The 27,284-nt window shown below is 52.2% G+C and overlaps 1 protein-coding gene across 1 annotated transcript; it reads left to right on the top strand.

Moving 5' to 3' along the window:
* Window positions 1-2,902: 2,902 nt before the first annotated feature.
* Window positions 2,903-5,499, top strand: LOC123642836 (glutathione S-transferase P-like). Its single transcript, XM_045558313.1, has 7 exons — window positions 2,903-2,931; window positions 3,074-3,109; window positions 3,485-3,591; window positions 3,699-3,786; window positions 4,766-4,869; window positions 4,971-5,078; window positions 5,249-5,499. Coding segments are annotated over exons 1-7 (633 nt in total). The 5' UTR covers window positions 2,903-2,930; the 3' UTR covers window positions 5,438-5,499.
* Window positions 5,500-27,284: the final 21,785 nt, after the last annotated feature.

Raw genomic sequence — 27,284 nt, 5'->3', positions numbered from 1 at the left:
GTGAGACCTGGGGTTCCTGGCTGGGGCCAGCCATGAGCTTGGAGGGTCCCAGGAGCTGGAACCTGGCATTATGTCCATGGAGGCCCTCAGGAGGGAGGGGCTAGCAGCCTCTGGAGGGGCTAAGGGTGGCAAGAGGTCAGAGAACATTTCAGAGGGGCTGAATCTTCAGCAAATGTTTGTTGACCACCTGCATGTGCCTTCCTGGGTGCTGGGAACCAGTCTCTACCTCCTGGAACCTTCCACCTGGTGGGAGATGCACGTTCAGCAAACCAGGATTGCAGCGGCTGGTTGTGCAGGGAAGGGCCCTGCAGGCCTCCAGGGACCTCGCTGTGAGTGGGGCCGAGGAGCTGCCACAGTAGAGGGCGAGGAAAGCCTCCATGTGCCCACAGGTGGGCCTGAGGATCCGAGCACGGGCCAGGAGCGAGAGGCCCGTGGCCGCTGGCCAGGCGGTCCGGGCAGGGAGGGATCGTCCGCGCTGTCTCAGCCTTCAGCATCCCTCAGCCCCCTGCACTGGTCTCCCAGGCAGTAACACCCCTGGAAACGTCCCTCGCAGACAGGAATCCCCTCTGTTCTCTACAAGGTTGTGGAAAGTGCCTGCAGGCCTGGGTTCCCCCGTGCGCTGGACTTGTGACCCTGGGAAAGATATTTCACCTCTTTTAGCCTCAGTTTCCTTATCTGACAAATGCAGGTTGACCTAGCATCCACCTCACAGTGCCATTGTGAAAATTAAATGATAAAGGGCTTGGCAGGTTCCTGGCACATAGGAAGGGCTCAAAAAGTGGTGGGCACCACATGTGATGAATGATCCCATGTGTACACGACCATGTAAGAAGGCAGGAAGTGGTGAGAAACGTGTGTCCCAAAGTACAATGCAAAGCAGTGGGGGCCATAACTGGGCAGAGCACAGTGGGTAAAAGAGTTTTCAGCCAGGGAGCAAAGACTTTGTGTCGAGGCAGAGGACAAAGCCTAGCTTGGAAATCTCTCCTGAGGGATTCAATGTGCAGCCTCCTGGAACATTCCTCGGCCAGAGGGAGGTCCTGGCCCATCAACCCGGGAGAGCTGTGCTTCTGGGAGGAAGAGGAGGAGGCCCCAGAGTAGCCACAGAGCGAGCCCACAGGCTAGGCCTGCGGACCAGAGGACTGTGGGTAAAAGCAGCCACGTGGAACACCACAGCACAGTGCCAAGCCGGACTGGGGGACAGCCACCCACACAGACCGTGAAACTTTTGCACAAAAGAAGTGGGGGCGGTAGTGCTCCAGGCCAGGGCAGGTGAATGAACGTCTCTGAGCCTTGGTGTCCTCTTCTGTGTAATGGGAACAATTCCCCCTCCCGCCCAGGTTGTCATGGAGATGAAATGAGACCATTTGTATTGAAAGCTCTTTGTAATCTGCTGTATGCTGGGCAGATGTTCCTCCAGCTGTGAGTCAGGCATGAGAACCCCGCTCCCCAGCCCCGGGCAGCTGTGGGCTCCAGTGAGGGGAGTGGAAAGCCCTGGCTGCAGGGGTGCTCCTGATTAGGGTGACATTTTGGTTTTACCCCTTGCTTTGGGCGGGGAGTTCTGCACCTGGGAAGGACACCTTCCTCTTTCCTTGTGGTTCCGACAGAGCACCCCGTGAGACCCCTCGGGGCAGGGGGCAGCCAGGAGGAGAGCTGGACTGGGGGCACCAGGTGAGCCTCCAGGGAGGTGGGCACTGGGCTCTGCCGGGCAGGACTCAGCCCTCCTAGGCCCAGGGGACCCTGCCCACCCCAGTCCGTGGTCTTCCCATCCACTGTGCCCGGCCTGTATTTGGAGGGTGTAGGGCTCTCAGACTCAGTCAAGACATGATTTGGAGACTATGTAGGGGAGGAAAAGCAATTTTTTCCTCAACCTTCATGAAGTCTTAGCTGGGCAAGAAACCTCGAATGAAAAGGAACTCCAAACAGTGGCTAGAACTCCACTTGCACCACAGCTTCCGCAAGGAACAATACCTTTAAGGACAAAGGACAAAGAAAGCAGTTTTAGGCTGCCAAGGGTGGGAGACTGTGGAAAGGTAAATATATGGCAGGAAGCTGATGGAGCGAGGTTTGTCTGGGAATTCTTCTGGGGCCTGGGCTGAGGCAGTAAGCACCTAGAGTTGACTCCAGTAAGGGAGAGTGTATGTTCTGCCTTTAGGCAGGAAAGGGAGAGAGACAGAGAAAGCTCTTCCTCCATTTGCTGCTTCTAAATTGCCTTCAGCTCAAAATTAATTTTTATGTCCAAGAAGCATATTTTGGGGTGTCATATTCTGGTTTCCCCAAATGACAAGGTCTAGAAGAGGAAAGAATGAGGGTTAAAAGTGAGGCCCCTGGAGCCTACCAGACCTGCATGTAAGTCCTGTTTACTAGCTGTGTGACCTTGGGATGCCATTTAACCTCTCTGTGCTTGTTTCCTCCTCTGTAAAATGAGCATGGGTCTTGGAGTTGTGATGTATGTAAAGTTCTCAGCCCTAAGGGCTTGCGATCATCATCCTCACAAAGAGAAGGTGTGTATACGAATATGTCTGTTTATTGAAACTGCATTCATTCATGCAACAAGCACTCACTGAGCACCTGTGTGCTGGTGCTGGGGACACGGCAGTGACCAAGGTCCTCAGCCCTGGCCCTCTGTGGGCCACCAGGAGCTGTGTGGTTTAGGGGGTGTGTACTGCGGGGGGAGGGGTGTGTTAACGTGTGATGCTAGGTGTGGATGCCTCTTGCAAACCACTGCCCTGCAGGGAGGGGAGGCCCCCCCGCAGATGGCCAGCGCTGCCCGGGCCACACTCATCGCCTTCTTGCCCCAACCTGCCACACCAAGCTCGGTGACTGGGTGCATTCCTGGGGCGGGGCAGGGAGGAGTGAGGGGGTGGAGCAGAACAGCAAATATAAGACCTCTGGGCGCCTCCCTGCTTCCTGCTGCGCTTTGCTGCTCTGCCAGTGAGTACCGGGTGCCCCGTGGGGGCGGGGCGGGGCCACGCCCTGTCCCGGGTCTGGCCCCAGCTGTCTCCCCCCGGGCCCTGCTGCCCCGGCGGGTGTCCTCCTTCATCGCGGTCATCGTCCTGTCTGTCTGTCTTCCTAGTGCCGCCCTACACCATCGTCTACTTCCCGGCCCGAGGTGCGGCCTAGCTCTGGCAGGAGGACCAAAGGCACTGGGGGGCGTTTGGTCGTCCCCGGGCCGGGCCGGCGCCGGAGGGGGCGGGCCTGCACCTGCCTTCCCCAGGGCTGCAGCCGCCTAGGGCCACGGGCTGCTCTTTGGGTCGCTGTTTCCCTGCAGGGCTGGGTTCTCCACGTGTCCCCCTCTCCAAGGCACTGCTGGGTCAGGGACTCTGCCCTTTCCTCACACTTCCATCCTCTCCCTAGGAAGCTCCCACGCTAGGGTTTCCGGCTTGTCTCCGTGTCCCCTCCCCACCCTGCTGACCCCTCCTCAGGGCGCTGTAAGGCTGGGTATCTCCCGGAGTCCCCATGCCCCTGTCCTGTCCCCTCACATCAGGGCGCTGTGAGGCCCTGCGCATGCTACTGGCGGACCAGGGCCAGAGCTGGAAGGAGGAGGTGGTGACCAAAGAGGCTTGGCGGCAGGGCTCACTCAAGGCCTCCTGTGTGAGTGACCATGTCCGGGCTGGGGTGGGGGCTGGGCCTTGGGGGGGCAGGACTAGGGTGGGGGCAGCCAGGCTCAGTGCCCCTCATGGAGCCGTGTCTCCCCCCAGCTGTATGGGCAGCTCCCCAAGTTCCAGGATGGAGACCTCACCCTGTACCAGTCCAGTGCCATGCTGCGTCACCTGGGGCGCTCCCTCGGTGAGTCCTGAGACCTCAGGTGGCCCAATCCAGAAAGGTACCTGATAGGTACCTGGCAGGACGTCCTGGGGCCTGAGCTGCTGCCCCTGCAGCCACCAAAGTCCTACCCTGCTGGAGGGCAGGCCAGTGGCCCCTAGAGGAAGGTGCAGAGCCTGGGTTCCCGAAGGGCAGGGGCTGTGCAGCTTGGGCGAGCCTCCAGCCAGGCAGCACCAGGGGGGTTGCTGTACCCATGTCCTGGACAGCAGTGCAGAGGAGGCCACCAACCCTCATGAGTGCTTTGGTGCAGGCCAGGAGCCACTTCCCATAGGGCCAGGGGCTTCCAAGTAGACCCCCCTGCCCATTTCTTCTCCGTCACGTCTGAATCTGGAAAACCCACGCTCACAGTAAGCTGGCCTGTGGTATGTTTCAGGAGTGGCAGGAACATGGCTCAGGGACATGCTGTCTCCTTTTGGCCAGCTTGTGGGGTCCAGGAAAGCCCAGGGTCCCAGGGGGCATGGCAACCATGGAAGGGGGCAGAGGAGCAGCGGGAGCAGTCCAGGCCCAGCCTACCCCGACTTCTGTGGACCCAAGGGTGAGGACAGAGGTCCCCCACTGGGCCTGTCACCTTGTCTTCCTGCCCTGATGGTGTCCTGCAGTGCATATGGACACAGCAGCCCTCCCACCTGAGTCCTGTCCAGGGCCACACAGACAGCCGCCTCTGGGCCTAGGGAGGCACACATCAGAGGCTTGGTCCTCCCTTTGTGGGGGCAGATGTGGGGTTGGTGCCATCTGGGCAGGGAATGCCCAAGTACCAGGGACCCAGAAGACACGTGTGGGCCTACAGAGTCCTCACACCACGCAGATGGGAGCAGCAGAGGTGGGCAGAGAAGGCCCTCCAAAGCGAGGGATCGGAGAGGGGTCCTGGTGGCCCAGGACTGAGGCTTTCAGGATTTTGGGGGAGAGGACAGAACCTGATCGGGCTGCCTGGCTGCTGACCCAGGGCTCTATGGCAAGGACCAGCGGGAGGCGGCGCTGGTGGACATGGTCAACGATGGGGTAGAAGACCATCGCAAGCGCTGTGGCCACCTAATCCACCATAACTACGTGAGTGAGGGATGGTGCTCTGGGACAAGGTGATCGGGGCCAGGAGGTCACCCTGGCCAGCCTTGCTCCATGTCCCCAGCTGGGATCACTCCCGTTTGCAGGAGGAGGGCAAAGCCCAGTATGTTCAGGAGCTGCCCGGGCACCTGAAGCCTTTTGAGACCCTGCTGGCCCAGAACCAGGGGGGGCAGGCCTTCATCGTGGGTGACCAGGTGAGCCTCTCCCAGCCCATTGTAGGTCCATTTCTCAGAAGGGCAAACTGAGGCCCAGAGTGGGCCCGTTCACCAGAGGAGAGGCAGAGCTGGGGAGCAGCCAGTGTCTGGCTTCTGAAGCCTCTCTCCCTCCTGACCTGGCTGAGCCCCTCTCGCCCCCTGCCCTGCAGATCTCCTTCGCCGACTACAACCTGCTGGACTTGCTGCTGGCCCACCAGGTCCTGGTGCCGGGCTGTCTGGACACCTTCCCCCTGCTGTCCGCCTACGTGGCGCGCCTCAGTGCCCGGCCCAAGCTCAAGGCCTTCCTGGCCTCCCCTGAGCACGTGAACCGCCCCATCTTTGGCAGCCGCAAGATATGAATCCACTTGGCCTCCCCTGGGAGAGGGGCTGTCCTTGGCAACCAATACAAATTGTGAGAGGACAGCTGTGCTGTGGTCACTGAGGGGTGGGCACAGGGGACCCTCTGCCCCTTCCTGCGCTGTCTCGTGCAGGGCGAGAGTCTGAGGCTGGACTTTGGGCCCCAGAGCGGTCTGGAGACACAGAGGAGTTAAAGGTGCCAAACCTGCAGGCTCCACCCAGGGGACTGCCTGTAGGAGGGGTTCACCTCGCAGGAGGGGTTCACCTTGCAGGATGTCACCATTATAGCAACCGGGAGGTCTCAATCCTCGAAAAAGACAGCTGTGAGCAAAGCGGGCAGTAGCTGCCGGCCACGTGAGTTCCATTGTCCGCACACACTCGCACATAGTGTGCACGCGTACCCTCGGGAGCGACACACTGTGTGAATGTTCCCTGTTCTCACATGCTACCCAAGGTCACAGACACCAGCCTGTGGAGCAGGCAGCCAGAAGGGCCCAAGTGGGGGCCAAAGGTGGCCTGGAGCTGTGGGTGGCCTCCTGCTGCTCGTGGACTGAGGGGTCCGAGGGTCCCCCCCAGTTCCAGGAAGGCTCTGTCAGTCCGAGTGGGCCTCACCCCAACCCTGAGGGCCCCCATCCTCTCCTTCCTGAATTGCTGTGGCCACTTCCGGCCGTGGTCCCTGAGCCTGCCTGGCACCTCTTGCCAGCTATTAGGTAATCTGGGGTCAGAAAATTCTAGAATGTTCGTCATTCCCTGTGCAGACCTGTTGCCCTCAGGGTGAAGACCACCCCCTGCCCATCCCGTGTGGCCCTTCAGAATATTCCCCACCCGTCGCTGTCCTGTTCACCCTTACGCTGCCTCTCAGCTCTCCAGACACGCTCAGTGACGCTCTCCCAGCCTTGGCCCCTGGGACCCCCCCACCCAACACTCCCTCCCCACCCCTCCCTCCTGCAGTGGCTCGGGTGCCCCTGGGGGCCTGGCTTACTCTCTGGTCTCTGGTGAACCTTACAGTCCTCCTCTGAGGGCAGGGATTGGGTCTGGTTCATTTCTGTGTCCCCTGCCCCCGGGGGAGGTGGCTGACTCCCCTTTCTCTGCACCAGCCAGAGCTGACTCTGTGTCCCACCTGCTGCTGCCTCTCCCTCCCTTCCGCTCTCTCATCAACCCAGTGGTGTTTGACAAGAGTGTCCCCATCAGAAACCTGTCTGAATCCAGGCGAGATGGCTCACGCCTGTGATCCCAGCACTCTGGGAGGCCGAGGCGGGAGGATCGTTTGAGCTCAGGAGTTCGAGACCAGCCTGAGCAAGAGCGAGACCCCGTCTCTACTAAAAAAGTATAGAAAGAAATTAGTTGGACAACTAAAAATATACATAGAAAAAATTAGCCGGGCATGGTGGCGCATGCCTGTAGTCCCAGCTACCCGGGAGGCTGAGGTAGGAGGATCGCTTGAGTCCAGGAGTTTGAGGTTGCTGTGAGCTAGGCTGACGCCACGGCACTCACTCTAGCCCGGGCAACAGAGTGAGACTCTGTCTCAAAAAAAAAAAAAGAAACCTGTCTGAGCTCACAGGCCTGGTGCGCCCACCCCGTGCTGGCCCCACACTGGGGACTTAGACGACTGTCTCATCTAATCCCCTCTGGGATGAAGCCGAAGCTCGGACAGGTGAGCTGACTTATCCAAGGCCACACAGGTCCTAAATGGCAGAGCTGGAATTCAAACCTGGGCCAAGCGATTCCCAGGCTTTTTCGCAGGTGGTCCTCGGAACAGGAGGATGGGAGGGTGTCGGGGGCCAGCGAGAGCAGGAGGCCAGCCTCATGAGCAGGATGACCTGGGCACGGGCAGGAGCTGGAGGCTGGCAGGGACCCCTTGGGGGGCTGTGTGGGCAGGGGCACTGGTGTCCGTGGCAGAGGCCTTGCCGGCCAAAGGGGCCGATTCCCAGGGCACTGGGGAGCCACTGCAGGCTTTTGAGCAGGAAAGTTGATATGAAGAGGACTTTTAGGAATCAGCCTATGACTTCTCAGGAGGCCTTGGGCACCACAGAACTCAACGCCTTATAATAGGGAAACTGAGGCCCAGAGAGTTTCACTGAGAAACTCAGTAGTTGGGCCAAGATGATGTTCTGGGCTCCACACTCCCAGGCTGGGGCCCAGCTGCCCCTCAGAGGAGCCTGGGCCTGACTGAGACACCAGCAGAGGCTCCATGGGGGGGTCTTATGTACATAGGATTCGGGGGGCTGACTGGTGGCTTTGCTTTCTGCAGAAGGACAGCTGAGCCCTTTGGGTGGTCCCCAAGAGGAAAGTGGAGCACACTCATTATTCAGGGAAACCCTGCTGCTCCCGCTGCCCAGAAGGCAGACAGCAGCCCGGGGGTCTCCTGCCCTGTGGCTCTCAGAACCCTTCCCCGGGGACACTGCTGGGAAGGGCCAAGGGCCTGCAGCCATGGCCTGCGAGCCTGCGAGCCCCTCTGTGCACTGCGTGCCTCGTCCTGAGCACTGGGGAGGGCTTGGGGTGTGCCGCGGGCGCCCTGCTGCACGGGCGCAGGCAGCCTGCTGGCCGCCGTCACGGGCGGCGCTGGACTCCCAGGCCTCAGTGTCTCACTGTGCAGACAGTGGCCGTGGGAGGCCACGGGGCAGGCCCGGTGGCCGCTCAGACAGCCTGCACATCCCAGGGCAGCAGGAGGAGAAAAGTTGCTCCTTTCAAAGCTTCCTGTAGCCAACCACTCTGTCGTTCTTTAGGGCGACTGGGCTGGGCACTTTGACTGTGTGGCTCTGAGACCTCGACAGTATGGATGAAGAGGAGGCTCCCTCGGGCCGGGAACAGGGACTCTGGGGAGTGGCTGGGCCCCTGTTTGGGCAGCTGGGGACCGGCATGAGCTGGTGCACAAGGTGTGGGAGTGACCAGACGGCTAGGTTGGGGAGAGGCTGGGAGCCCCTCGAGCTGGAGAGGTGAAAGGTAACACCCAGGACATGTGGCTGGGACTCCCTGGCAGCATATTGAAGGGAGGGGCTGAGCTTCGTCCAGGCAATGCCCCAAGCACTTCACATATATTAGCTCATTTAGTCCTCACCAAGAATCCACCTGGTAGGAGCTACGATTATCCCCATTTTCAAGATGACAAAACTGAGGCACAGAGAGGTGAGGTAACCTGCCCAAGGTCACACAGCTGGAAGGAGGCTGAGTCAGGCTTTGAATCAAGGCTCTCTGGCTCCAGAGCCTGTCCTGGAATCAACGCTGCCGTGGGTGGGGCTCGAGCTACTATGTTTCATATCCTTTATATTCTGGTACAGAGTGACTGCGGGGGCTGGGGACGCTGGTCACTCCCCTGATTACATAGGGTCAGGACCCCCAAGAGAAAGGCTGGGCTTTAGCTCATGAGGGTGGGAGTGGGAGTGGGACTGGTTTGGGTCTGAAGGTTGGAACATTTTGTCAGCGGAAAAGAAGCCAAAATTTGAAAAATAAAGAGGTTTACTCCCAGCAGAGTTCGTGCGACCATGGCCTGGAGCCGCGCCCAAGAAGCCTGGAGCAGGTGGTCTCCCCATGGCTGGGTCACAGTCCGGCTTTATACATTTCAGGGAGACAGGAATTACAAGAAAAGTCATTAGTCAATCCATGGAAGGCGTACATTGGTTTGGCCGGTTAAGGCAGGCGTCTTTGAGCGGGGCATTGCAGGTTATAGGTGGGTTTGAAGATTCTTTCATTTGTAATGGGTTAAAGAAATGGAGCTTTGTCTACAGGCTGGGAATGCTTTAAGATAAGGACGTCTGTGAATCAGAGACAAGCCACCGGACACATACTGGACATAGGCTCAAGTGATCTGTTCAGTAAATTGAGGACCTGCAGCTGTGGTTTAAGCTTTGCCTTGCATAGCCTTAGGCCTGGTAATGAGTCACAAATGACGTCTCTAAGGAGGGAGGAGGCATGACAAGGCCTGTCTGACCTCTGTTCTCATGGCCAGCAACTCAGCTTTCGGGTATTTCTGGGGTCCCCTTGGCCAAGAGGGGGTCCATTCAGTCATCGGGGGGAGCTGAATATTTTATTTTAGTTCACAATTTAAAGACTAGTGACTGGCTTGGCACCCTAGCCGGAGGCAGGACATGCCATTACAGTCTAAATGCTGCCGGTCTCAGCAGGAACTCCTGGTCCCTGGCCAGCTGCTGTTCAGGATGGGGCAGAAGGGGAAGACCATGGGGTCCAGCGTCAGCACACCTGAGGGTTTGCCCTTTGGTGGCAAATCCCCCGGACTGAGGGCTCTGGGGTACGAGCGGGGCAGGGGGAGGAGCAAAGCGGGCAGCGACTCCAGACCTCAGGCGGAAAAACTGATGATGCTTCCAGGCCTTGCTTGGGGTCAGATCTCAGCCCAGGGGCCTCCGTCCCTCCCAGCCTCGCCTCTGCCCATGCTACTTGTTCCCTGCTTGGTCAAGGTCTCAGGTGGCTCCAGCTTGGCTCTGTGGATTCCATTCCCCGCCCCCTCTCCTCCTTGAGTGGCCTGAGGACTCTTCCCCGCTCTGGTCGGGGACCTTGCAACTAGATGTTGAAGCTCATGCTGCCCTTTCCCAGACGTGTGGCCTTGGACAAGTGGTCGACGCTCTCTGGGCCCGTTTGTTCTTCCAATGGCTGGGGTTGTCACAAAGTGTCATACTGTTGACCGAGCTCCTCCTACAGGCCAGACACTTGGCAGGTCTTAAGATCCCCACTTTACAGTGTTTTTCTGAGAGTTGTTTTTATCAATGAAACCACAATTGAACTGTAAACCTTCCCGTTGGAAGACTTTGGACAGGGTGAGAGAGGAACCTTTGTGTTTCCTGATGGGACTTTCTGCTACAGATAAGGTCAGGAAAGTTGCCTGGGTCATGCAGGCATGAGTTTTGTTTGCTTCCTTTAAATTCAATGTCAGGAGCCTTGTCCTTAAGAGCAGGTGTCCAGGGAGGAGACACAGTGGAGGCTGTGGCCCACCTGTCTGCCGTGTCCGCGACTGGATTCTGGTTTAAAAGTGTGTCCACAATGAGAAGACAGTGGCCTCTCGTAGGTTCAGGCTCAGTACATTTAAGTCTTCAAATAGATCTACCAACTAGGCCATTCCTGTGGAAAGTTACCATTTTGAGAGTTTGAAGCAGTTGCTTTTTCCTGCTATTCCAAAAATAGGGCAGCTTTGACCTTTGGCTCATAAATGCAGCCAAGGCAACAGTTGCACTCACAACTGGGATGGCCACCCAGCTCTCTTCCTCTACCCTGCTGCCCCAGAGTCCCCTGCCGGTACTAGGCCTTGTGCCCCAGACACAGGGATTGAGACTGGCATATGATCCAAGCCCAGCCAAACACAGCACCTCAGCCCCAGCCACAGTGATTGGTCCAAGAGCACATGAACCGAGTCCTTCCCTCCTTTGGGACTGGAATTTCTATTCTGGTGAAGAGGCTGTGAGAATGTGAATTCAGAGCAGACTATGGTGTTGGTTACAGCTGAGAGAGTGGAGCTCACATACCAAGGAAAGCAGGTGTGTATGTGTGTGTGTGTGTGTGTGTGTGTGTGTGTGTGTGTGTGAGAGAGAGAGAGAGAGAGAGAATGAGAAGTTAGGTCCCTGGTTCCAATCCCTGAGAGTCCCGCTCCATACCTTCCCTTCCCTTGTTAGATCATGTGAGCCCACAGATGCCCACCTCTTGGAGTTGAGTTCCTGCACCTTCAGCTGAGACTGTGATAGCTTCGGAATATGTCCACAAATCCTTCTACAATTTCTCCCTCAAAATTTGGAGTCTAATTCCCTACATCTTGAGCGTGAGCCAGACTCAGTGAGTGGGAGTGGTGGCGTGTGACTGCCAAGACAGAAAGGACACGTGGCTTCCATCCTGCTTTCTCGGGTCTCATGCTCTGGTAAAGCCAGCCGCCATGTTGTGAGGATGCTCGAGCAGCCCTGTGGAAAGGTCCTGGTGGGAAGGAATTGAGGTTTCTTGCCAAAGCCAGCACTCAGTCACCACCCATGTGAGTGAGTCATCTTGGAAGTGGACCCTCCCACCCGGGCAAGCCTGCACGACTGCAGCCCAGCCACCCTCTTGGTGGCAACCTTGCAAGAGACGCCAGCAAGAACCACCCAGCAGAGCCACTCCTGAACTTCTGACTCAGACACAAAGATGGTGAATGGTTGGTGTTTCAAGCTGCTGAGTTAAGCAAGAGATAATACAGAATCGGGACCTCGGGAGCAAATGGACACCATCAAGCGTCAGTTCGGGACAGAAGGTGAGTGGTTTACGAGGCTCAGACACTGCAGCGTAAGGAGCTCTTTCCCAGGGTCTGGTTTCTGAAGTCGAGGTTTGCAGTCTTCCCCGAGTTTGCTTGGCAGGGTGTTTGTCAGCACCTGGGATAAAGGCACATCCTTCAAGCTGGAGCCTTTCCTTTGATGGCCCCCTGATTCCTGACTGTGATCCCGGTGTGGCTGGCAGACCAGCGGTCCACATTCCGATAGCTCCTTTTCCCGCGCGGCTCGTTCACGCTGCAGAGGTAGGAGAGTGCAGTGGTTAAGAGAGCAGTTGCTGAGCTTGACTTCAGGTCCCAGCTCTGCTGTGTGATCTCGAGCCAGAACCCTAAATGAGATAATGCATCTGAAACATCCAACAGTGCCCAGCACACAGTAAGTGCTCGATAAATGGCTGAAAACCCAGCTTCAAAGGCACTAGCGTCACCATTATCTTTGGTGCTGTTTGAACGTCTTACAAAGACAGCATCTCTTCTTCTGCCATATCTTTTGTACAAACAAGCAATCAAACACAATTTGCTTCTTTGATATGTTCATCTCACCTAACAGTAAGGGGGGGGGAATAGAAAGTGAATTGACCTCTGGCTAAACTTGAAATTCGAAATTTTTAGCCAAGCCATCAGTCAGTCCCTTGAGTCTAATATGAAACAAAGAAATATTATTATATTGCAATTTCTCTCTAAGTAGAGTTCTTTTAAACCAAATTTTATTTTATTACTCAGTTTTGAAAATCAACATATTATTTAAGAATGAAAGCCAGGGGATGGGTGGGACATGGACAATGTATATGACCTAAACTTATGTACCCCCATGATGAGCTGAAATAAAAAAAAAAAAAAAAGAATGAAAGCCAGATTGATTATTCTAATCACATCAAATAGGTTGAAAAGCTATTTTCTCAGGCACAGCCCTCGATGTGCGATTCTCCTGCTTGGACGGGGTGATAGGGTTCTCCGGAGAAGCAGAACCAGCAGCAGACACACACGGCCAGGACAGCCGGTGGTGTGGTTCAAAGGCCTGAGGCCGGGGAGCCGACGGTTTGGATTCCAGTCTGGGTCTGAAGGCCTGGGGACCGGGAGTGCCGATGGTGTGAGCCCCCGTCTGAGGGCAGGAGAAGATGGATCCCAGCCCCAGCAGTCAGGCGAAAAGTGAGTTCCACTCTCCTATGCCTCTTTGTCCTATTCAGGCCCTGGGCAGGCTGTACGGCGCCCGCCCACCCCGGCAGGGCCATCTGCCTTGCCCAGTCCCCCAATTCAAATGCTCATCTCTTCCGGAAACACCCTCGCAGCTACACCCAGAAATAAAGTTTACCTAGCAATCTGGGCATCCCTCAGCCCAGTCAAGTTGCCATATAAAATTAACACTCCTAAATAGCTTTGGCAGTTGTATCTTTTGTGTATAAGACACAACCCGCATTGCCTGTAGTTTTGCATCTGAGCGCGCCAAGATCTTCCCCCTAGTCTGTCTCCTCCCCACACCCCTCACACTCTGACGCCGGAACATCTGTTCCTCTCTGTGAACGGGCTGGACACAGGCTGTGTCCCCCGTTTCCCTCTACGTAGCCAAAGCACTATCTGGGCCTCCAGGTGCCCAGAGTGCATTCTGTGCTGTGTTAAGAATGCTCATTTACACGTCTGCTTCCCTGTTACAGGACTAGAAAACGTTCGAGAGAAGAGAGTAGATTGTTTTTTTTCTTATTTTCCACTTTTTAGTGGAGCTATAACTTACATACAATGCACTTATCTTAAGTGTACAACAGTAAATGTTTACATATGTACGCCTGTACACGTGTGTAACTACAACCAAACCAAGGTGCTGAACGTTTCTGGCACCACAGAGTTACTCTCTGTTTGCTGATATCACTGGGTCCAAGAAAGCCTAAAATTGAAGTAAACATATTTGTTATTTGCTATGCAACAAACCACTCCAACACATATTGGCTGAAAACAACACACATGTCTTATTTGCTGCTTCTGTGGCTCGGCTGGGTGGCTCTTATGGGCTGGGCCAGCTCAGCTGAGGCTCGATGGTCTCGGGGCCTCACTCTGACCAGGGGCATCAGCTCGGAGGGCTGGGGTCTCTTCCCACAAGGTCTCTCAGCTTCCAGGAGGCCAGCCCAAGCCTGGCCGTGTGCCGGCAGGTTTTCCAGGGCAAGAGAAGGCGGGTCTCAATGCCCAGGTGCCTTCCAGGCCCCTGCTCGTGTCACTTTTACTAAAATCCCATTGACCAAAGCAAGCCCCGTGGCCAAGCCCAGATGCAGGAAGTGGGGAAGGAAATACGCTCTCTCTTCATGGGCAGAACAGCAAAACCACATCGTGGAGGGGCTTGTGCATGGGAACGGGAAGAATCTGTGGTCATTTTGCACTTGCCCACTGACGGTCTTCAGGCACATGGTGAACGATCACAAGTAGAAGAACAGAGATACAAGAAAGCAAGCAAGGAGGCGAACACATGTGGCAGTTCTAGGGTAACCCTAAAAGAATAGAAACAGTGTATGTCGTATAAACTGGTAGAAGGGAAAATGGAATGAGGTACTCAACCAGTGCAAACGAAGGCAAGAAAGAAAAGAAAGAGAACAGACGAGGGAGGACAAATAGCACAAAATAAGATAGATTGAAACACAAATGTATTAGCAATTAAATTAAATGTAACTAGACTATCCACACAGAGATGCCCAACTGATTTAAAAAAAAAATTTTTTTTTTTTGAGACAGAGTCTTGCTCTGTCACCTGGGCTAGAGTGCCGTGGCATCAGCCTAGCTCACAGCAACCTCGAACTCCTGGGCTCAAGCGATCCTCCTGCCTCAGCCTCCCAAGTAGCTGGGACTACAGGCATGTGCCACTGTGCCCGGCTAATTTTTTTATTTTTAGTAGAGACGGGGGTCTCGCTCTTGCTCAGGCTGGTCTTGAACTCCTGACCTCAAGCGATCCTCCCGCCTCGGCCTCCCAGAGTGCTGAGATTACAGGCATGAGCCACCACGACTCACCATAAACTTTTAAAAATTGTGGTAAAATACACACGACATAAAAGTTGCCATCTTAACCATTTTCAAGTGTATCATTTAGTAGTGTCAAATATGTTCATAATGTTGTACAACCATAACCACCATCTCCAGAACTCTTTATCTTGTAAAATCAAAACTCTATACCCATTAAACACACTAACTCCCCAATCCCCTTCCCCTAACCCCTGGCAACCACCATTCTGCTTCCTGCTTTTATGATTTTGACTACTCTTAAGTACCTCACATAAGTAGAATCATATAGTATTTTTCTTCTTGTGACTGCCATTTTACTTACTTAGCACAATGTCTTCAAGGTTCATCTATGCCGTAGCATGTGTCAGAATTTCCTTTGATTTTTTTTACAAAGATGCAAAAACAATTCAATGGAGAAAAAATAACCTTTTCCACAGAAGGTGATGGAGCAATTAGAATTTCATAAGCAAAAAAAAAAAAAATGTCAAGCTAACCTCGCATCTTATACAAAATTAACTGAAAATGGAGTATGGGTTTAAATGTGAAATGTAAAATTATATAACGTTAAGGGGAAAATGGGAGAAAGTGTTCAGGATCCAGGGCTAGACAAAGAATTCTTAGACCTAACGCTAAAAGCATGATCCAAAAAGGAAAAATGGATACATTTCACCTCATAAAAATAAAAATGTTTGCTCTGCAAAATGCCCTATTAATAGGATGAAAAGAGAAATTACAAGTGGGAGAAAATATTAATATTAGCAAACCATATATGCAATGAAGTATCTATTAATAGAATATGTGAAGAACTCTCAAAACTCCACAGTACAAAAAAGTTCAAACAATTCTATTTGAAAATTGATAAAAGACATGAACAGACATGCCACTGAAGATAACATACAGATGCCAAAGGAGCACATGTTCAACCGCCTTCGCCTCTAAGGAAGAGCAAATTAAAGGCACAGTGAGATATTACTACACACCTGTCAGAATGGCTAAAAGACTCAAGGCCACACCAAATGCAAGCAAGGACTCAAAGCAGTTGGATGGTTTATGTTCTGCCGGTGGGAATGCAAATGGGTACGATCACTCTGTGAAACAGTTTGGCAAATACTTGTAAAACTAAACGTGCATATTACCATGCAACCCAGCAATTGCACTCTTGGGCATTTATCCCAAAGAAACAGAAACATGTTCACACACAAAAAATCTATATGTGAATGTTCATAGCAGTTTTAATTCTTAATAGCCCCAAAATAGAAATAACTCAGAATTCCTTCAACGAGTAAGCGGCGAAAGAGTCCACACCGTGGACTGCTGCTCAGTGACACAACGGAACAACTATGGACACAGGCAACGACCTAGATGACGCTGGAGAATTACACTCGCTTAAAAAAAAACAAGCGCCAATCCCAAAAGGTTACATACTATTGGATTTCATTTATATAACAGTTTCGAAATGACAAAATTATAAAAATGGAGAACAGATTAGTGGTTGCCAGAGATTAAGGATGGGAGGGGGGAAGGGGGAGGTAGGGGGGTGTGGTGACCTCGGGGATCCTTGTGGTGACAAAGCTGTTCAGGGTCTTGGCAGGGGTGGATATGTTAACCTGCACAGGTGATAAAATCGCACAGAACTGAACACACACACACACACACACACACACACACACACGCACACGCACAGATGTACAAACACCAATCTGCTAAAACTGGGAACTCTAAACAGATCAAGATATCGTCTCTACATCAATATCCTGGCTGTGATCTTGTATCATAGTTTGGCAAGATGTTATCTCAAAATAAAAGTAAATAGACTTAAGTGCACTAATTAAAAGGCAAAGTATGTCCTAATGAAAAACAAAGAAAATCAAATTCTTTTCTATTTACAAGGAACACATTTAAAGCACAAGGATATAGAAAGGCTGAAAGTAAAAGGATGGAAAAAGATACGACACACAGGTACTAACTGAAGGAAAGCGAGCCCATCTATACTAAAGTCAGGCCAGCAGCACTTTAAAGCAAAATAAATAAGTAAATAAATAAAATTTAAAAAAACCCTTTAATGTTGGGGAGGCTGCGGCGGGAGGACAGCTTGAGGCTAGGAGTTGGAGGCTGCAGTGTGCCATGATTGCACCTGTGAATAGCCACCTTTTTAATTGAGGTGTTACACGTATACTGTGAAGTGCCCTGCTCCTACATGGACAGCCTGGGCAGCACAGCCACACCCCATCTCAAAACAGAAACCAAAACCTTTAAAATATAGAGGAAAACTAGTTAACATGGAAGGTTCAATATTTATCAGGAAGTTATAAAAATTCTAAATTTGTGTGCATCTAACAACATGGCTGAAAACCATATAAAGCAAAACATGATGGAATTATGATGAGAAATAGACCAAACAGCAATTACTTTGTGTGTATGTGTATGTTTGCCAGTTGGGTTCATTTATATTTTCTCCCAATCTATAGTGGAATATTTTGACACAGTCCTTTACACAGAGAAGATAATCAGAATAGCACTGAAGGTTTAAACAACCGCAAAATGTACTTTCTTCTCAAGCACACGTGCAGCACCTACAGAATCGGTCCTGTGCGGGGCCAGGAACATCAACATACTCCAGTGGCTTGAAATCTTAGGTATGTTTTCTGTACACAGTGCAGGTGAGCTGGAAGCAAATCATAAAGGCTAACCTGAGTCTTTGTGCATAAGGGGCTGTTTCTCGGGAGCCTTGGCAGGGCCCTCCTACCATGTTCCAAATCACCGAATCACATGCATGGCAGAGAATGCCTGCTTCGCTGAGAGCAAACCGACAAACAAAACAGCAACCAAAGAACTATTACCTCATCTATTGTTTTTTAATTTTGAGGGTTTGATTTAAAATCTGTTTTTAAATCCAGGTGTTACATGTGTACTGGGAAGTGCACATCTCAGTGAGCTTTCATACACGTACACAGCAGAGAAACCACCACTAGATCAAGGTGTAGAGCATTTCTAGCATCCCAGAAGGTTCCCTCATACTCCTCCCAGTCAATACCCTCGAAGGCACACACCATTCTAGCACCACAGATTAGTTGTGCCTGCTTCTACATCCCATACAACTGGAGTTATATGCTATGGATTCTGTTGCGTGGCCTCTTTCGCCTAGCGTAAGGTCTGTGGGGTTTATCTTTGTTGTGCGCGGCAGGATTTCATTGTATGACCATATCACAGTTTAGTTTTCCATTTTCCCATTGGTTGACATTTAGGTTGTTTCAGGCTTTTGTTAGATGATTTTTTTTTTCTTTTGAGACAAGGTCTTGCTCTGTCGCCCAGGCTACAGTGCAGTGGCATCATCATAGCTCAACTGCTATCATAGGTCCTGTGACCCTCTTTACCCAGAACTGTCTCAGCACAAGAAGACAATGTCTGCTTCCCAACTCTATGAGTTCACCCCCAGCCAATTATCAGGCCCAATTCCCTAGCCCTTTGTCTACCAAACCACCTCTAAACACCCTAGCCCCCAAATTCTTGGGGAGATGGATTCGAGAAATTACTTCTCACTCAGCTCCCTGTGGTCTTAAACTCTTTCTTGGCTGGGAGCAGTGGCTCACTCCTGTAATCCTAGCACTCTGGGAGGCTTGGGCTCAGGAGTTTGAAACCAGCCTGAGCAAGAGCAAGACCCTGTCTCTACTAAAACTAGAAAAAGTAGCCAGGCGTCATGCACGCACCTGTAGCCCCAGCTACTTGGGAGGCTGAGGCAGGAGGCTCACTTGAGCCCAAGAGTTTGAGGTTGCAGTGAGCTGTGATGATGCCACTGCACTCTACTCAGGGGCAACAGAGTGAGACTGTCTCAAAAACAAACAAACGAACAAAAAACTCTTTCTTCATTGCAAACCCTGCTATCTCGGTGTATTGGCGAGATGCTTCCTTCACTGCCTTTTTCTCTTCTAACATCCACCTTGTCTTATGTAAAATGCAGATTTCATGGGCCCCACCAGGATGTAGCCATTTACCTTCCCCCCTCACTTTTTTTCTGTAAGGCTTCCCTTAAATACTGAAGTTCCCAAATTCCTCTTCAGAAAAACAGTCGCAGATCTGTGGTTTGTGCTTTTCCTGGGTGTGTCCTCAAACTCTGGCTTTGAGATCTTTGCCTCAGTCACTTATTTTGGGTTGTCAACATTGTCTGTCATTGTCCACTTCATCACCAGGAGAGCAGGAGGGGACAGCAACCTGGGCCCATTCCCTCCACCCCAGGCCTTGGTCCCCACCCTGACCCAGCTCCTTGGCCCCATGGCCCTGGGCCCCGCCAAGCTGGGCCTGTGTGCACGGTGAGGGGCAGGGCTTTGGGCAGCCTTCTGCGGGGAGGGGGCTCCAGAGTCCCTCCCGCAGTGCTTCCTCAGCTCCTGCTGTTCGGCTTATGGCGTCCTTGCAGGCTTCCAGGAAAGCGGGCCAGGTGCTGGCCAGTGGCCTTGTGGGGTTGGTGTAGAGGTGAGGGTCGTTCTACGTGGACCACGCTGTTACTTTAGGCTGCAGTCTGAAGGACTGTGAGGGTCAGTAGTGTCTGAAGCTGTTCCCACCCTCCCCAGAGCACAGACCATAGCCTGGAAAAGGCGGGCTGCCACCCACTGGCCCTGCTCCAGCGCTGACGCTGACGGAGGATGAAAGCCTTCTGGGGCTTGGAGCTCCTCCGGGAGCTTTGGAGAGGATTACTCTGAGCACTAAACCACTAAATGAGCTCACACAGGCTATCAAGTTTGGCTGCGATGCCACAAATGGCGTGGACAAGTCCCCAAAGCCCAGAAATCCAGCCTCCACGCACCCAGCTGCCCTCTGGCGCCCCGGAAAGTGCTGGGCTGAAGCCGGAGCTGCTCCCTGTGCCTGTGAGCCGGACGGTCAGGGCCCGGCTTAGCCTTGCTGCCCGGAGCCCAAGGCCTTGGTCAGGCTGCACCTGGCAGACTGGCGGGCACAGAGCAGCACTGGATCACCCCCGAGAAGGGGACAGAGGCCAGGGGCTTTAACCAGCACCGGTCTACCCGCTCGTGGGAAATAGCACTCCATGCACAGAGTGGAGCTCCCAGCCCTGAAATGGGCTGTCACCTCCAATTTTCAGGGAAGCATGAACCCACACCCGTGGTCTATCAGATGCCCAAGGCAGCCACATGTGGTTGCGCCTCTTCCTTACCTGTCCTGGCCTCGTAACAGGCCAGTCCTCACTAGGCCACTGGGGCTCCCTTCCCCTTGCTCCACTGTAGGCTGCTGAGCCCTTCCCCAGGAGCGGGCAGAACAATGTGGTGCCCTCAAGGGCTTGAACAACATTGGAAGGAGTGATGCTGATTTGGGGTTGCCACCCACCCCCTGAGTCTCCCCCTGAAGCTCTGCCCATGGGAGGTGCCAGCTGCCCAGTGCTGGGCTGATGTTGGGTGAGGCAGAGGAAGGACATGCTGGGAACAGCCTGGCGCTGGGGGCAGTGATCACAGGGCACTGGCCAGAGTTCTGTCCATGGCACTGACATCTGGCCACTGACAACTGAAGTGGATGAATGGGACACTGGGTGGCCAGGACAATGACCTGGTCACAACTGATGTGGCTGCAGGGTACAGCACCCCAGCCTGGAGAGCCTGGAGGATGACTGGACATCTAGGGCAGCGGGCAGCAGAGGACATGAGAACCAGGCTGGGCCCACCATGTGGCCTAAAGATGTAAATCGTGATGGGGACACAGCCTGCTGCATCTAGGAGGAGCCACCTGCATCCACACTCAGCCTCCAGGGGCCTCGGGAGGGAAGCAAACCCTGGGAACTTGAGGGCCAGAGCCCAGGGAAGAACCCTGGGGACTGTCCTTTCATTCATTACAGGCTGCGGAGTCCAGCCAGTGCCTCTGAGACAGCTCAGCTGTGTAAATAATACAGCAGAAGCTCTTAGAACATTAGAAACATTTTTACCAAAATAATATTAGAGCATAATTTTTAAAAATTAAATCATACAGAAGAGCTAATGAGTAGAAATGCTCCCTGCGCTACTCCATCCTCCCATCCCACGCCCAGAGGCAAACACTTTAACTTTTTTTTTAATTTTAGAGACGGTCTCACTCTGTCACCCGGGCTGGAATGCAGTGGCCCAATCTTAACTCACTGCAACCTTGAACTCCTTGGCTCAAGGGATCCTCCTGCCTCATCCTCCCAAGTAACTGAGACTATCAGCTCGAGCCACCATGCCTGGCTAATTTTTAAATTTTTTGTACACAGGGTCTAGGTATGTTGCCCAGACTGGTCTCAAACTCCTGGGCTCAAGCGATCCTCCTGCCTCAGCCTCCCGAGTAGCTGGAACTACAGGCATGCGCCACCATGCCCGGCTAATTTTTTCTATATATATTTTTAGTTGGCCAGATAATTTCTTTCTATTTTTAGTAGAGACAGGGTCTCGCTCTTGCTCAGGCTGGTCGTGAACTCCTGACCTCAAGCAATCCACCCGCCTCGGCCTCCCAGAGTGCTAGGATTACAGGCGTGAGCCACCGCGCCCAGCCTAAACCTTTACCTTAGAGGTGGTGAGTGGACGGGTGCTAGAGGATGGTGGAAAACACCACCCACCTCCAATCCAGGCTTCCAAGCCAGCGTCTAACCCAAGCAGGGGGAGGGAGAAGCTCCATGTGGGGTGAGAGTTCAAAACTTTGAAGGTTGTGCTGGCCTAGACCTTCAGAGCTATCCAGGTGCCTGGAAGACCTTTCATGACTTCATAGTGATTGCTAAGCAATAGGATCTGCCCTTGATTTCTTCCAGGGGAGAGAAGGATTCCTTCAAAGAAACATGTTTGATGATGAGGGTGGGAAGAAAAAAAACTCCACCTGCTTGCAGTTACTGAACCGGCTCCATCTTCTCCAAGGTGGTAATTGAGCTTCACTGGATGCCCCGCTTGCCCTCGCAGCACATTTCTGGAGCTTCTCAGGGGCTCCCACCCTGGCCTGGAATCCTCATGTGGTGCTGGAGGTCAGAGAGGTGTTGTTGGGCATTGCAAGGGGGAGATGGTGTTGCTATGGAGGCGTTGCTGTGGAAGGTGTTGCTATGGAGCACGCCATAGCAGCTCTCTCGGGGAAGGTAGAATAGGTGGCATTGGAAGTCTAGTGTCTCCCAGAGTTGGGGTTCAGGACCTTGGTCTAGGTCAGAGGTCAGCAATTTTTTTCTGTAAAAGGCAGAGAGCAAATATTTTAAGCTTTGAGGACCACATAGCCTCTGTTGCGATCACTCATTTTTGCCATTGTAGCACAACAGCAAACAGAGATAACATGTAATAAATGAGTATGACTGGGTTCCAATGAAACTTTATTGGCAAAAGCAGGTGATGGGCTGTGGTTCATAGTGTCCCGACCTTTGGATTAGATGGTGAAGTGGCACAAACTGTCAGCTCCCTCTCTGGTAGGAATACAGGAGAAACTGCAGAGAGAAACAGAGATTTCAGGAAAAAACAAAATTAAACAAAAAAGTAAGATGTACCTCTTCCTGGAGACTGATGGCTGTTTTGAACCTATGTGTGTGAGTGTACAGGGATGTGTGCAGGCACGTGCGTATCTGTACATGCAGATGTGTGTGTGGCCGGAGGGTGAGCGTGGCTGGAGGTGGCAATAAAAGGATGCGAGAGGGAAGTAGTTCGTATTTGGTTCTTAGCCCTCTGGAGTGTTCGAGGGGCTGTCATTGCTCAACACCAGCCCTAGTGCAGGCTTCACTCGAGCGTATCAGGGTTGCAAAGACTCTGCTGGGGTGAGGCACTGGGGAGAAGAGGGGCACTGGTGAGCTGTGGGCTTCCTCTCGTCCACACTTGCCCTGCAAGCCCCCAGGACGAGCAGCTTAGAACCTGGGAGCCACCTCCCACAGTGCTGCTCCCCAAGGGTCTGAAGGGGAAGCTCTGAATGCAGATGCTGCTTGCAGAGTGACAGCAAAGGGGAGAGAGATTGGCAGTGGCCTGGTGGTGCCCAGGAGTAACTCCTTCCCTCTCCTTGAGGCTGACGTATTACCAAACAGAATGACCAATTACACCAGGGGCACAGGTCCCAAGGGTGATATCTCAGGGGACAAGTGATATCATATGATGCAGAACTAGTGGACCACACAGACACAGAATACACATAATAGAAACACACAAGGGTATAAGAAAAGTTACATGAAATTCATAAAACCCAAAGCTGGTTCTTCATGCGACAGTAGAATTTTGGACAAAACTCATCAAGGAAAAGGAGCAGATGTGAGTAACTTCTAACTTTCTTTGCAAGTTATTTCAGATAATAGAATCAAGGAAAAGTTTCCCAGACATTTTCATGAAGGTAGTAAATTTGGATTTCTAAGCCAGATAAGGACAAAACAAGAAAATTACATGCTCTTTTTCAATCGTAAGCACAGATGGGAAAGTCCTACACAAAATGCAGGAGACCGTATTAAAAATAATACATCATAATCAAGCTGGGTTTATTCCATGAATTCATCAGAAAATGTATCAATATAATTCTCCACACTAGTACAAATAAAGGAGAGACAGCATGCCATTAACATCAAGTAACGCAGAAAAAGCATTTGGTAAGATTTGTTACCTATTTATGATACTAAGTCTTAGGAAACTAGGAGAAGGGAGCTTCTTGAACTTGACACAGTTTCCATGCCAAAAGTCTCAGCCACCAGCCAGAGCCGGGAGAGGGTGGGCGAGACTACAGGAATCCCTGTTCTTCCCTCATGCCCTCGAGGCCCCTTTGAGATCAGAAACAAGACACTACCATTTCATGTAGTACTGGAGGTCCTCGTCTGTGTGATAAAGAAAGAAAAACCAAAGAAAAGCTATAAGGATTAGAAGGGAGGAGATGAAATTCTCATTATTTGCAGATGATGTGATCATTTATCTAGAAGGGCCACTGAAATCAACAGAATAACCACTTGTTAGAAGCAAAATCAGCAACATTACTGGACACAAACCTAGGAAACCAACAGTATCGCTAGCACTTCTCTACATCTCCAACATCCAACTCAAAGACATTAATGTTATTCACAGCAGCAAGATACGGAGTCCCTAGAACATATAAGAATAAGCTGGGGATGGTGGCGCACCTGTAACCCCAGCTACGCAGGAAGCTGAGGCAGGAGGATCGCTTGAGCCCAGGAGTTCAAGGCTACAGTGAGCTGTGATGATGCCACTGCACTCCAGCCTGGGTGACAGAGCGAGACCCTGTCTCTAAAAAATTAAATGAATAAAAGAGGTTATGTAAGACCTCTTGGTAGAAGACTTAAATAAAGACTAGAGAAGAGGATCTGAATAAAGAGAGAAATATACCGTCACGTAGGGTAGGGAATGTTATAAAGGTGTGCATCCCCTCCAAGTAAATCTCTCAATGTAATACAATCCTAATCAAAATCCCAGTTAGATTTTCTCAAGAAGTGAATAAAGATCCACAAATAAGAAAATGTCAGAGAAAAAAAATGCTGGAGGGTGTGCTTTTTCCCTACCAAATTTATAAAGCCATAGTAATAAAAAGCTGTGGCGCTGGCACAAGAACAAACAAACAGACACTGAATGGCAGAGGACAGAGAACCAGCAGAACCGGTTATCTATGGGAACTTAGCATGGGGTAAATCAGATGCTCTGTAGATGGTGCTGGAGAAGACAGCTCTTTGCTTGGAGGAAAATAAAACTGGATTCCTACCTAACAGCACATGCAAGAGTGGCCTCTACAGGGATTAATGTAAATGTGAAGATAAAAAGACAAAGTTAACAGAAGACATCACAGGAGAATGTTGTTGTGACCCAGCACAGTAACAAAAAGCTTTTAAATGAAGTTTCAAAAGCACAAAACAGAAGCACCAACCCTCCCCTACAGAAAAAACAAAAAACAAACAAACAAAACCCTTCATGGATTTGACTACACTAAAATTAAGGAGTTTTATTTAATGAAAGACACTGTAGTTAGAGAAAAACAACCACGAATAGCTTACTGATAAGGGGGCCAAGGCCTGAGCAATACGTGAATAAGCTTATGAGGGGCGTATGTCCCCTTATCAGAGGTAACTGGCTGTAACAAATTCCAGCAAAGAATATAAAAGACATGTACTCCCGCTGCGCGGGGTCCCTGCCCATGAAAGAGACCACTGCGTTGATGCTCGGGGCTTGGACCCTAGCTCGAGCTAGTAAATAAAACTCCTTTGCCTTTTGCAGCCTCAGTGACTCTGTCTTTCTGTTCCCGGGGCAGAGGGGAACCAGCTCTAATATTTTGGGGGCTCGTCCGGGATCCCAACCCCCCCCGGAACAGAATCCGGATCAGAGGAGGAGTTGGAACTCTGAAAATCCGTACGGTGTAGGTAACTGGGCCCTGGGAAGAGACCGGCAGAAGACTTAGGCGGATGCGCTGGTGGGTCGCCGGTCGGGAGTGACAGGAGACGTCCGTCACCCCCACGGTTGGTTTCGCTTCTTTTTGTTTCCGGTCAGTGGGAGGCACTCCCGAGAGGGGAGATAAGTCCGGGGCCACTTGGTGGAAACGGTGTTTGGAAAGGCGAAACCAGGTGGATCCATTTGACAAGGAATCCAAACGGTAGCCGGCTAAGTTGTGTGTTGCGGGAGGCCCCCCGAGCGGGGATAAGTCCGGGGCCGCTGTCTGTCATTCTGTCTTTTGTTTGTTCCCCGTTGTCGTTACTTTGTCGTCTGGTCTGTGTTTTTCGCTTCTATGACGCGCCTGGTCTTGGAAGGTGCAGTATTCTGGGTGCAGCTTTTCCTCCTCTGTTCACTAGCCCTGGTGTTTGGTGTCGGTCTATACACTGTAGCACCCCAGTCTTGGAGTACTCCACAGAAGTGTGCATTTACATTCTTCTACTGGGTCGTAGTGGGAGTCCTAGCGTGGCTCCGGATCGACCCCCCTTTTTAAGAGGTAAGGTCTGTTTGTCTGATGGAATGAATGGAGAGTGACTGTATGAGGTTCCACGGCTACGGCTACGGATTCTGAGTGGGTCCTAACCTGCGTTTCTGTGGCGACGTCGTACGGCATAACGGTGATTCACTCCCCTAAAAAGGAGTGACCGGGCCCGGGCTTTATACGGGTACACCTTAGCCAAGACACGCCTAAGTTCCCGCGAGGGACGCAGCCAGGCGGACACCTGAAAGAACTCCCTCCCCTGATACCCTTGTGAGCATGGGTCAGACTCAGACAACGCCTCTGTCTATCCTCATTGATCATTTCAAAGGTGTTAAGGAAAGGGCACACAGCCTTTCCTTGGATATAAAGAAAAATAAATTTATCACTTTTTGTGAGACAGAGTGGCCGGCCTTCGGGGTAGGATGGCCACAGGAAGGAACATTTGATGCTGAGCTTATTGAAAAAATAAAAGGGATAGTCTTTGGTCATCACGGTCATCTGGACCAAGCCCCCTATATTATAGTCTGGCAAGACTTGGTCCAGGATCCGCCACCTTGGCTAAAGACTCTCCTGCCAGCGTCAAGGAAGAAGACACAAGTCCTAGTTACCAAAGAGATAAAGAAGAGTAGGGTACAGGATCCTCAGCCCACAGGATCACCTGTGCTGCCAGACTCTAATCTATATCCTGATTTAATAGACCTAGAGTGGCATACACCCCCACCTTATGATCCCAGGGTGGCCCAGGGGGCCCAGGCGGCTCCTGCGGCTCCCGCGGCCCAGGGGAAGATGGGGCCTCCGACAGGGGGGCCGGCGTACGGCACTAGACAACGGACTGGACAAACTCCAGATCTTGAACCAGTGAGAGCGCTTCCCTTGAGGGCCATGGGACCCCCGGGAGTGGACGGGGAGCAGGCGCATCAGTACTGGCCCTTCTCCACCAGTGATCTTTATAATTGGAAATCTCAAAATGCGAATTTCTCTGATAATCCAAGAGATCTAATTAACCTTTTAGATTCTGTCCTTTTCACTCATCAGCCCACATGGGACGACTGCCAACAGTTACTTAAGGTTCTCTTTACCACGGAGGAGAGGGAGCGAATCCAGGGGGAGGCTCGAAAGTTAGTTCCTGGAGAGGACGGCAGGCCTACCGTCAACCCTCGAGTCGTCGATCAGACCTTTCCCCTTGAACGGCCGCCCTGGGACTACGATGAGGCTGAAGGTAGGGAGCGTCTCCAGGTCTACCGCCAGACTCTGATGGCCGGTCTCCGAGCGGCGGCACGGAAGCTGACCAATTTGGCTAAGGTATGGGATATTCGGCAGGGGCCCGAGGAGAGTCCAGCGGCTTATCTAGAAAGGATTATGAAGGCTTTCAGACAGTACACACCCATAGATCCTACTGCAGAAGAGAGCAAGGTGGCAGTAATGATGGTTTTTGTTAACCAGGCAGCCCCTGACATTAGGCATAAAGTGCAGAAAATAGAAAGGCTGAGTGAGAAAACTTTGAAAGATCTGCTGGAAGTGGCGGAAAAAGTCTATAACAATAAGGAGACGCCGGAAGAAAAGTTAGAAAGAATGAGACAGGAAGATAGGAAGTTCCAGGCGGGTGAGGCACGTAAGGCAAATAAGGAGATGGCTAAGATCCTACTTGCAGCCATGGGAAGGGGACAGTCAGGGGCAGATGGCAAAGAACGACCCCGGAGGGAAAGACTAGGCAAGGATCAGTGCGCCCGCTGCAAGGAGCACGGACATTGGGCTAGAGAATGTCCCAAGAAAAAGGGGGG

The sequence above is a fragment of the Lemur catta genome, chromosome 7 (genome assembly GCF_020740605.2).
Source record: "Lemur catta isolate mLemCat1 chromosome 7, mLemCat1.pri, whole genome shotgun sequence".
Classification (NCBI taxonomy): Eukaryota; Metazoa; Chordata; class Mammalia; order Primates; family Lemuridae; genus Lemur; species Lemur catta.
This window is presented reverse-complemented; position numbering and strand designations above follow the sequence as displayed.